The 12043-nt window shown below is 46.3% G+C and overlaps 1 protein-coding gene across 1 annotated transcript; it reads right to left on the bottom strand.

Annotated features, from left to right (window-relative positions):
• Positions 1 to 10873: 10873 nt before the first annotated feature.
• Positions 10874 to 11818, bottom strand: LOC107157485 (olfactory receptor 2Z1). The gene has a single exon (XM_015503860.1). The coding sequence runs from the start codon at positions 11816 to 11818 to the stop codon at positions 10874 to 10876; it is 945 nt and encodes a 314-aa protein (XP_015359346.1).
• Between the last annotated feature and the right edge of the window lie 225 nt (positions 11819 to 12043).

Below are 12043 nucleotides of genomic sequence, written 5' to 3'. Positions count from 1 at the left end.
CCCTCCAGCCCCTCCTGCTGACCCTCAATCCCCTTCCTCTGCTTCACGGATCTCCCTCCCATGTCCATGGGTCCCCACACACATGCCCTTTTCCCGTACTTTGATCTAGCTTCCAAATATGCCAGAAAACACTCCATCCTTGACTTCCTGGGTCTGAACTACAATCAGCACACCATGGTGAACTTCACCCTTACGTATATCGATAGAGCACTAATTTTTAAAACTGCAAATAAATAGGAGGCAGACCAGTAGAGTAGTAAAATTATTTTGTTGATTTAGGTTTCCTCGCATTTCACATTATTTTACAATAATTTTTTTCTATTTCTGCAAAATATGCTATGGGATTTGGATAGAGATTTGCTGTCTGTAGGTTGCTTTAAGTCATGGTGACCTATTAGTGATATTAGTCTTCTCATCTATGAACATAATTAGAAGCATTTGGGGGCATGAAATCTATGAACATTTCCATTTATATGCATCATCTATAATTTGTTGCTATAAGTTTTGTAGTTTTCAGTGTTTCTGTCTCTACAATTTTGTCGATCAAGAAGTGTTTTGTTCTTTTTGGTGCTATTCTAAGCTGTTTTCTTAATTTCCTTCTTGGATTGCTTCTTGTTCTTGCATATATACACAACTGGGGGTCTTTATTTTATTTGCTTATTTTTTATGTGCTGCTGAGGATCAAACCCAGTGCCTCACACATGCTAGACAAGCACTTCACCACTGAACCACAACTCCAGCCCCACACAAGTGTTTTTGTTTTTGTTTTTTGTGGTGCTGGGGATCGAACCCAGGGCCTTGTGCATGTGAGGCAAGTACTCTACTCACTGGGCTGTATCCCCAGCCCCACCATTGATTTTGACTCCAACAACTTGGCTGAATTTTTCTTTATTATGGCTGAATAATTCTCCATGCAGGGATAAACAGCACTCCACATTTTATTTATGCCTTCACAAGTCAATAAACACAGCCATACACCAGTGATGATCTTTAGGTCAATGAAAGTCTGCACACACCCCATCGACTCCAAAGGTGACATCACCTAGTGACATCATGTCTGTCTTAGCTTGTGTAAGTACCTCTGTAATGCTCACACATGATGAAATGACTATGACACATTTCTCAGAGCACATCCTGACAGTACGGGAGGCTGCACATCATTTATTCATAGAACAGTGGAGTGAGTTCAATGAGTAACATTAATGGTGACTTTTAACATTTCTACTTGGCCACTCTTCATGTGTCCTGTGGTACTCTACAAACACAAGCCTTTGGTGCTTGGTAAAACTGCTACACCAACATGAAAAGAACTTTTGCCATCATGGCACAACTAAAAAGCACACAACATATACTACTTTGATCTTTAGGTGGATACCCATGGATGTTCCAAGATCTTATCCACAAGCTTAGCCTGAACACTCATCTGTTTTTTTAAAATGTTTAAAAGACACTTCTAGAACACTGTATATTAGTCAGGATTCTCTAGAGGAACAGAATAGCAAGATAAGAAGGCTGACTCATAGTGGGGTAGGGAGGGGGAGCATGGGAGGATTAGATGAATTCTAGATAGGGAAGAGAGGTGGGAGGGAAAGGGAGAGGGCAGGGGATTAGCAAGGACAGTGGAATGTGATGGACATCATTATCCAAAGTACATGTATGAAGACTCAAATTGGGTGTCAACCTATTTTATATACAGAGATATGAAAAATTGTAGTATATATGTGTAATAAGAATTGTAATGCAGAAAAAAAGTACGTGTATAAAGACATGTAATGTATTATAGATATATAGCACAGTTCTTCATATCTTTGTATATAAAGTATGTTCATTGGCATGAACATACTTTATATACAAAGATATGAAGAACTGTGCTATATATGTGTAATAAGAATTGTAATGTATTCCACTCTTGTGTATTTAAAAAAATAAAATAGACAAAAAAAATAAAACATGGGATTTATTAGGTTGGCTTATGTGATCAGAAGCTGGTGGCCCACAATGGCCGACTACAGGCTGCCAGCTGGGAGAACCAGTAGCTGCCCAGGCCGAGAGGCTGGTGCCCCAGAACAAGAGGGATCCACGGTGCTACCCTAGTCTGAGACCAAAGGATTCTGGAGAATCCACTTTGGAAGAGTAAAGAAGTGAGAGCCCGGTCTCCTCCGACAATCAGAGCAGCAATCAAGAACATGTTCAAGAAGAATTGAGGGTCTAGGGTTTGGCTCAGAGGTAGAGAGCGCTTGCCTAGCACGTGCAAGGCCCTGGGTTCAATCCTCAGCACCACATAAAAATAAATAAGTGAAATAAAGGTATTGTGTCCAACTACAACTAAAACATAAATATTAAAAAAAAATGAAGAAGAATCAAGCTTGCATCTGGGGCTGCTTCCTTGTTCTTCCAATTTTTATTCCACCCAAGCCATCATCCCATTGGATGGTGCTGCTCATGCTCAAGGAACGTCTCCATCTCAGTTGGCTACCCCACATGCCAATCATTCCTAGACACACCTTCATTGACACCCCCATAAGCCTCTTAATCTTAAGCATCTCTTAATCCGATCAAGTTGGCAATTCAAATTAACCAGTATAGACGGGGACTACATCAGTGTCACAGGACTGCCAAAACCTGAGAGTTGACCTGCACAGGTAGCTTTTAGGTAAAGGACATCTCTGTCAGATGGTCCTGAAAACCAACAGGTGTGATGACAGGAGATTCCGAAATCTAAAGACAGGCAGTTGGCTCCAGCAAGTCCCCAGATGAATACTTCCAAAGAAGAATCCCACTGAGGACAAAGGACTGAGACTCTGATGCATGTGTGAGCACACACAGGACTCCTGCAAAGCCTGCAGGGAGAAAGCTCCATGGTAGTTTCTTCCCTGTTGTTGACACACCCACATGCAGGCTGGGGAAGGGCCCCAGGTGGAATGGCTGACTCAGGAGCACCGGAGGGAGGTGTCCACATGGACAGGAAGGAGTTCTAGGGTCACCAAATACAGGCCAGTGCTTCAGGAGAAATGGGTCTAGGAGACCCAGGTCACGTTTCTGACCCACAGATGTTTAACGTGAATGAAGGTCTGCAGAACAGAGGGTCTCTCCAAGCTGTACTCTCTGTCATCAGTAGCTGAAGTCTTTCTGAGCCTGTTTGGCTGGTGTCATACAGCATGATCCCATTCATTGCCTGAAGGTAGAACTTGGTGCTACAGATTGCTCTGGAATTGGCCTAGAAGTGATTTGCACAACTAAGTACAAAAGTACAGTGAGGTCTGCTCAAAAAAGACACCCCAAAACTAGCAGGTGTCCATGATTCTGAAGGGAGCATCTCTGATTCTTGGCTAGGACTTGGGGGCTCAGAGTTCACCACCATTGGAAGGCATGTCTTTGGGCCTTGCTGGCTGACCTGCCCTGTGCCCTACCACACATGCTGGGCCCCTGGCTCAGGGAGGGAGGCAGAGTTCTGAGGGCAGAGCTGGGAAAAGACCTCAGGCTTGGAGATCCAACTAGAATTCAGCTGCAGAGGGCATCTCAAAGAACCAGACTTGGGCAGCTGAGAGGAGCCAAGAGGGGCAGTGATTATGTAACAGGTTTGAGGAAGATGATGCTCAGAGAGGAAGGGCAGATCCCAGACACATGGTTTCCTGGAAGTCTCATTGGAAGCTGGGGGCCTTGAAGACCCTCAGCCTCCTCTTCTGTGTCATGCACACATATTCCCAGCTCTCGGGGCACTAACAGATTCATCTCCAACATCCATCTCCCAGGTGGTATTCATGCCTGTGAGTCAGAGCCATCAGGCCTGAGCAGGGATCCAGAGATCCTCTGATGACCCCAAGGCATGCTCAGGAGTGACCACAAGGACCACATCACTGAGTGTGAGTGGTAGGGCTCTTGAGGGGGCAGAGGGGAGACCTCAGCTCCAGGCACAGCTGGAGTTCTATTTCTGGTTCAAGGGCCACAATGATCATCCAGGTGCTAGAGATCTCCTGGTCCTCAGGGAGAAAAGCCAGGGGTCATTGTCTCACCAGGGAGGTTCACAAAGGGGGCAAGGGGAGGGAGGAAGCTACCAGGAACTTCCCAGGAGCCCCGTGGAGCTCTACAGAGCCAACAAGAAACCTCACTGATGCTGCTACCCAGTGGCAGGCTCATGTCCCGGATTTTCCTTGGTGCCTGGAAAAGGGGAATCCATGTCCACCCATCAGCCTGCAAGACCAAGGACCTGGTTCAAGCGACAGCTGCACATCACATCCTGGAGTCACCACAGCCGAGGCTCCTCCCCTGCAGGAAGCCGAGTGAGGAGAGGAGAGCCCCCGGCATGCAGGTTTCCCTGGGTGGTAAGAAATGGCCAGACAAGCCAGCTGCAGGACACCTGCCCACAGGTATGGAGAATGCAGCTCCAGACATCCCAAAGAAAACACCTGCTGCTTCATGATGGGACGGACACTGGACTCCTAGCAGGAGATTCTCAGGAGGAAGCAGAGAAACCATCTTACCTCTCCTGAACCCTGGTCACTTTCTACCTTTTGGCACATTCGATTGGGTTCAGGTCCAGCAGTGGGATAGGCCAGTGACCCCCTCAGATCTCACCTGCAGGAAGCCAGTATCCAGACATCCAAGCTGTTCTCATCCTGCCCACACCCTCCCCTAGGGCCCAAGGTCACCTTGTAATCAGCTTCACAGGAGAGCGGCGCCCCTCCCACCTAGAACCCACCGGTCCCTGTCCCTGTCCTTATCCCATCCACAGGAAGTTTTGTGGTTTTAGAACAGCAAGGCCGTAAGAGATGTCGGCCACAGGAAGCACTTCTCTTTCCTGGGCTCCCCCACTGGAGTGGAGGGACTTTGCCTTGGGTCGAAGGGCTTTGGAAAAGACTGTGGTGCCAGCAATGCAGCCCGGATTCGTGCGCAGGTAGTGTAAGACGGCAGGGTTAGGAGGAGAGGGGACGGGGGACTTTCCTCTTCCTTAGACAACAGGTGACGACGTCTTCAATCATATCCCACAGTCCTAGGTCCTGCGGAGAGCCCCTCCACGAGAGTGTGACAAATGGGTCCAGCGTGGGACCCTGTCCGGGGCACAGAAAACTTCCAACTCTGGCGCGGTCACTGGACCCCGCAGCTTCCTCCTCGCCTCCTCTCGGAACACCCACCCTCAGGGCAGCCTGCCTCCTGTCCCCCAGCCACCAACCCCGCACCATCGCTCACCCCAACTCCGCAGAGCCAGGCATCCCCTGCGCACTCCAACCGGGCAGCGCCCCCCCCCCACCCCCGCGCCCGCGCGCCCTGCGATCGTCCTTGGCTTCACTGGGGCTTCTCGGCCAGCAGAGCCGCACTTGGTAGGGATCCTGGGGACTGCTCTGCGTCAGTAAGCCCCAGGCGGTGTCCCTACGCGGGAAACAGCTGCGATCATTCACTTTCCCAGAGAGAGACAGTGTCCACCCTAAAACTGACCACGCAAGGGGCTGGGGGCTGGAGAGACCCAGGGAGCGCTTCAGAAAATCCTCCCCAAGAGGCGGGTTTTGCTGGGATTGGTTGTCCCGGTATTTAAACAGGCGGGTCCCCCCGCTAGGACCGAGGTCCCAGACCAACTCCATCACTAATCCCGTCAAAACCCATCCAAGGGAACCTGTTCGCGGCGCCCTGCCTCCTTCAGGGCTGCGTAACAGCCATATTCACTCCCCGACGCCCAGTTAGTTCAGCCAAACCCTGAAGAAATTGTTTTTTACACGTGTGATATTTTTGGGTGGTGGTGGTGATGGTTTTGGTTTGGACTGGTTTTTTAGTAACAGTAACTTTATACAATGAGCAATAGGTTCTAATGATGTCAATGACCTTATGTAACCTATGGATATAAATAAAGCTGGCAGCTCAGATGAGCAGCCACCATACTGTGCCCCTGCACCTTGCTTGCTTTCCTGTCTCTCTGTTTTTCTTTACAAATGTGGTCAGGATCTGGCATCTGGAGCACATAGAGAACACTCGCAATTGAACAATAGAAAAAAAAATTTAAAAAGCAAAAAGACTCAAGTACACACTTCACCAAAGAAGATGTACAGATGATCATTAAGTATATTAAAATATGGTCAACATCATCAGTCATTAAACAATGAGTCATTTGCAAACCAAAACCACAGTGAGATACAACTTAGTTCCCAGGAGGATGGCCATAATTTAAAAGATGGGAATTTTGTTTAGGAAAGGGTATGGTATATTAAAAACTACATACATTTGGGAATTTTAAATGGTGCAGCCACTGTGGAAAAAAAAATTTAATAGTTCACAAAAGAATTAAACATAAAATTACCATATGGCCCAGCAATTTCACTCCCAGGTATTTATGAAAAATAACTGAATACAAGTATTTAAACAAAAGCATGTGCATGAATGGTCATAGCAGCACTATTCACACTAGCCAAAACATGGTACCAACCCAAGTGTCCATCAACATACAAATGGATAAGCAAAATGTGACGTATCATGGCTGGGGATGTGGCTCAGGTGGTAGCGCGCTCGCCTGGCATGCGTGCGGCCCGGGTTCGATCCTCAGCACCACATACAAACAAAGATGTTGTGTCCGCCGAAAACTAAAAAATAAATATATAAAAAAAATGTGATGTATCCATGCAATAGAATACTATGCAACTATAAAAAGGAATGAAGTGCTTGTAGCCAAATTATTGAATCAACCCAGATGCCTGTTAATAGATGAATGGATCAAGAAAATGTGAGATGCATACATACATACATACATACACACACAAAAAAAACACACACACACACACACACACAATGGAGTTTTACTTAGCCAAAAGAAGAATGAAATAATGGCATTTTCCAATAAATGGATGGAAATGGAGAACGTTATGTTAAGTGAAATTAGCCAGACTCAGAAAGTCAAGGGTTGAATATTTTCTCTCATATGTGGAAGCCAGAGCAAAATAAGGGAAAGAAGAGGGAGCAGGGGCAAGAGTGGATCAAATATCATAAAGACACAGAGATCATCCGTGGAGTAGGAGGAGAACAAGAGGGAAGGGGGAAATGTGGAGTGAATCGTGTTACATACATACCAACGTACCAAAGGAACATCTCCTTCATGTATATGTAGGAAGTACCAATCAGAAATCAGTAACTAGGAGCTGGGATTGTGGCTCAGCGGTAGAGCGCTCGCCTAGCATGGGCGGGACCCGGGTTTGATCCTCAGCACCACATAAAAAATAAAGGCATTGTGTCCTATTTTCTCACTTATCTTCAGAATAAAATGAGGAAAATATTTCTATCCCTAAAATATATACATTTAATTTTGAAGGCCTTTTAGAATGACATTTTTAGATAGACTATAATTTGATATTGATAAAAACAAATTGCTTTACACCTAAAATATTTGGAGTATCATAGACATTTAAAATGAGGTTTGTGCCAAGCATGGTGGCACACACCTGTAATCCCAGTGGCTTGGGAGGCTGAGGCAGAAGGATTTTGAGTTCAAAGCCAGCCTCAACAAAAGCAAGGAGCTAAGCAACTCAGTAAGACCCTGTCTCTAAATAAAATACAAAATAGGGCTGGGATATGATTCAGTGATTGAGTGCCCCTGAGTTCAATCCCTAGAAACCATCTGCCCCCCAAAAAAAAGGTTTGTGAGGAATCTGTAGCCTTGGGTTTGATCCCCAACACTGCAAAAAATAAAGTTCTACCCATACTCTATACCCCAGTATCATATACAAAACCAAACTTAAAATAGATAAATCTAAAAAAGTGATAAATCAGCCTTTAAAATAAGTCATGCCACAAACTATAAGACCCTTATCAAAATGTACAAAAATAAAAATATAAAATGTAAATTAAAAATGCAAATTTAAAAAAAAAGAAAATACTTGCAAAGTCAGTATTTGGGCAAAGGTGTTATATCCAAAATATACAAAGAACACCTCAAAACTCAGTAATAAAAACACAATTTTTAAAATGGACACAAGTTCTGAAGACAGTTCTCCAAAGATATATGGATGGCAAATAAGCACATGCAAAGAAATCCAACATCACCAGTCACTAGGGAAATGCAAAATAAAGCCAGATACCACTACACATCTGTCAAAAGAGCTAACATTAAAAAGAGTATGCGGGGGTGGGGGGCAAGGGTTGTGGCTCAGCAGTAGAGCCCGCGCCTAGCACATGCAAGGCGCTGAGTTCAAACCTCAACATCACATAAAAATAAATAAAATAAATGTATTCTGTCCAACTACAACTAAAAATATTTTAAAAAAGAAAAAGAAAAAGAACATCCAAGCCAGGTATGGTGGTACATGCCTGCAATCCCAGCAACTCAGGAAGTTGAGGCAGGAGGACTGCAAGTTGGGAGGTCAGCCTTAGCAACTTAGCAAGGACCTATCTTCAAAGTAAAAAATAAATAAATAAAAAAGGACTGGGGATGTAGCTCAGAGGTTAAATCCCCTATATCAAAAAACTAAATAAAAAATAAATTCATACCAAACAATAAAAAGGATATGGAGGAACTGGTAAGAATGTAATAGCATAACCACTTTGACAAAGTTTGGTACTACCTTAAAAAATAATTGCATATTCAACTAGACCCAATATAACAAAAAGTAATAAACTACATGCAATTAGAGATGAATCTCAAAATTGTCATGACTATCTACACCTAAAAAATAAATATTAAAAAAATCAATAACTAAGTGAGCGAAAAGAAAATCAGTACAGTAGAGGAGAATAGAAGTGAGGAGGAGGGGGTTGGTATGGGTACAGGGAACGGGGATTGAAATCAATTCCTTGGGTGTATGATCTTGTCAAAATGTAGCCAACTACTACACATAACTATAATGCTCTAATGAAAAAGGGATGAAGCACTGATACATGCTACAGTTCAGATGAATATCAAAAACATTACACAAGCTGGTCACGGTGGCCCACGCCTGTAATCCCAGTGGCTCAGGAGGCTGAGGCAGGAGGATCGTGAGTTCAAAGCCAGCCTCAGCAACGGCGAGGCGCTAAGCAACTCAGTGAAACCCTGTCTCTAAATAAAATATTAAAAAGGGCTAGGGATGTGGCTCAGTGGTCAAGTGCCCATCAGTTCAATCCCCAGTACCCACCCCACATACAAAAATAAATCATACTAAATGAAAAAAGTCAGATGCAAAAAGTCACATGTAATTCCATGTATACAAAACGTTCACCATATGGACTGCATGGAGACAGAAAGCAGATTCTTGGTTTCCAGGGTCAACAGGGTGTGGCAAACAGGAATGAGTTTCTAGGGGCATCAAGACTCCTTTTGGAATAATAGAAGCATTTTGAAACTAGACAGAGATGATGGTTGCACAAGGTTGTGACACTTCTCAGCTGTACAGAGGAATTCACTCTGTTATGTGTATTTTTCAATATTTTGTTTTAGTTGTAGTTGGACACAGTATCTTTATTTTATTTTCATGTGGTGCTGAGGATTGAACCCAGGGCCTCACATGTGCTAGGTGAGCGCTCTACCCCTGAGCCCCAGCCCCAGCCCCTGTTATGTGTATTTTTACCTCAATGAAAAGGGCTGAGATGATGAAATTGTGTAAAATAGCAAGACCCAACTATACACTGCCTACAGCAAAGGCCCTTTAGACAAGAAGACATAAATGGGTAGAATGGGGGAAGGAGACGCACCCTGTTAACAGCAGCTCCAAGAAAGCTCTAGTCGCCACCTCACAACAGAGGACGTGGGTGGGAGCTCCCAGGGCGCTGTGTGCAGTGGGATGTCTCTCAACAATTAAAGGGAACGAGCTATGGGTTCAAGAATGAATGACACTCAAAACACTCTGCAGAGTGAAAGAAGCCACACAAAACATACATACGCTATATAAAACTCAAAAAACTGGAAGCTAATCTGTAGAGACATCAGTGGTTCCTGGAGATATCAATGGCTGCTTGGAGATCATGGAAGAAGTGACAAAGGAGCACAAAGAAGCTGGTGGGTGACGTCTGTATCCCTCCCTGTCTTGAAGGGTGATTCATTCACAGTCGTGTGTAGACAGGCCACACTCACCACATTTCACACTCGAAAGGTACACAATTTATCATCCATCCACCTTACCTTGATAAGGCTGTGAAGGTATTTTTCACAGTTGAAACTGGTCCAATAACTGGATTATTTGTTGACGAGAAGCTAAATTCAGCACTTCCCCCATCCCCCCAAATACTAACTGGCTATTGACAAAGTAACCAGACCCTAATCAACAGTGCACACCTCAATAAATCCCAAAGGTTAACAGATATTTTGTAAATACCATTAAGTGGACCCCATCCACCTGGAGCAGTGATTGACATCTTCAAGAATCTGGTGGTCTTCCAGATGTTGCCTAGACAACCCACCAACACACACAACACACACACACACACACATTGCAGTCGGGGTCTCCACTTTGCAGGCAAACATCACAGCAGTGGGAAGGCTGCCTTTGGCACAGGAAGATAAGGGTTCAAGTCCCAGCTCGGCCGCTTTCTTAGTGTGACCATTGGTGAGTCGTTTTTCCCTTTCAGATCTCTTTCTCTTAAATATCTTCACTCCGTCTTGAGCATGAAACCACCTATGCATGGTAGACCAAGTTGCCAACAAGTTCGTCGTTGTGGGTATAATCAACAACAACAGAGAGACCTCAGCTTGACGGGGTAGGCCTCCCCTTTGCAGAAAGGATGTACTAAAGATGGTTGGCACCTTGAGCATTACTTTCCACAAGTCCATGGCGGGAAAGGAGCACGGCTGGTTGTGGAGGCTGGAGGAACAGGACAGACGTTTTGCTGTGGACATGAGGCCCCAGCAGCTGCTCCACAGAGGGTGCTCTGGAAAGACAGGTGGGATCAAGGGACACTGGGATCATGCCAGCAGTTCCGGGTGCGGTCACCACTTTGCCCTGAGACCAGGTCTGCTGAGCACTTTGACCAAAGCCCTCTGCACCTCCCGGTTCCTCAGACTGTAGATAAGGGGGTTGAGAGTCGGGGTGACCAGACTGTAGAAGAGGGAGACCACGTTGTCCTGCTGGGGGCTGTGGTAGGCACCAGGCACCATGTACATGAACACCGCAGCTCCATAGAAGAGGCCCACGACCGTGAGGTGCGAGGAGCAGGTGGCCAAAGCCTTGCCTCGGGCCTCCTCCGAGCGCATGAGCAGAACAGCCCGCAACACGTGGCCATAGGAGGCGGCAATGAGGGCAAGCGGCAGCACCAGGATCAGCACTCCCGAGGTGGACAGCGCCCGCTCATAGGCCGAGGTGTCCGCACAGGAGAGCTTCAGCAGGGCTGGCACCTCGCAGAAGAAGTGGTCCACGGTGCGGGAGCCACAGTAGGGGAAGCGCAGGGTGATGGAGGTCTGGGTGCAAGCGTTGAGTACCCCTGCCAGCCAGGAGGAGCCCACCATGAGCAGGCACACCCGGCGTCTCATGAGCACAGGGTACTGCAGGGGGTGGCACACAGCGACGTACCTGTCGTATGACATGAGGGCCAGCAGGACGCCCTCGGCCACACCCATCAGTGTCAGGAAGAATATTTGAGCTGCACAACCTCCAAAGGAGATGGAACCTTCCCCCCGCAGGAAGTCTGAGGCCATCTTGGGGACAGTGACCAGGGGGAAACCCACATCAAAGAGGGAGAGCTGGCTGAGCAGGAAGTACATGGGTGTGTGGAGTCGGGCGTCCAGGTGAATCAAGAACAGCAGAATGGTGTTTCCCAGAAGACCCAAGGTAAACATGGCGGCCACCAGGGAGAAGAGGACATTGTGTGGCCCTGAGCCACTGAAAAGGTTCACCAGAAAGAAGCCGGAGGCTACTGACTGATTCATATCCCTCATGCTCTTCACAGCATACTTTAGCTGCAAGAAGAACGAGAGACCTATGGCAAAAAGCCTCAGAGAGGGTGGCAAATGACTTCAACCCACATGGTCACTGCCATTGGATGGCAGCGACTGCCCAGGATACTGTCCCAAGAGCCGTGAGGCCACAGGGAGAATCAGTACATAGGGGTGAGCTTTGGTCAGCGAGTGGTGTCTGTCACAGGCACAGGCTGGGAGAGGGGC

Source organism: Marmota marmota, unplaced genomic scaffold (assembly GCF_001458135.2).
Source record: "Marmota marmota marmota unplaced genomic scaffold, marMar, whole genome shotgun sequence".
Classification (NCBI taxonomy): Eukaryota; Metazoa; Chordata; class Mammalia; order Rodentia; family Sciuridae; genus Marmota; species Marmota marmota.
Note: the sequence above shows the minus strand (reverse complement) of the source record. Positions and strands in the feature narration are given on the sequence as shown.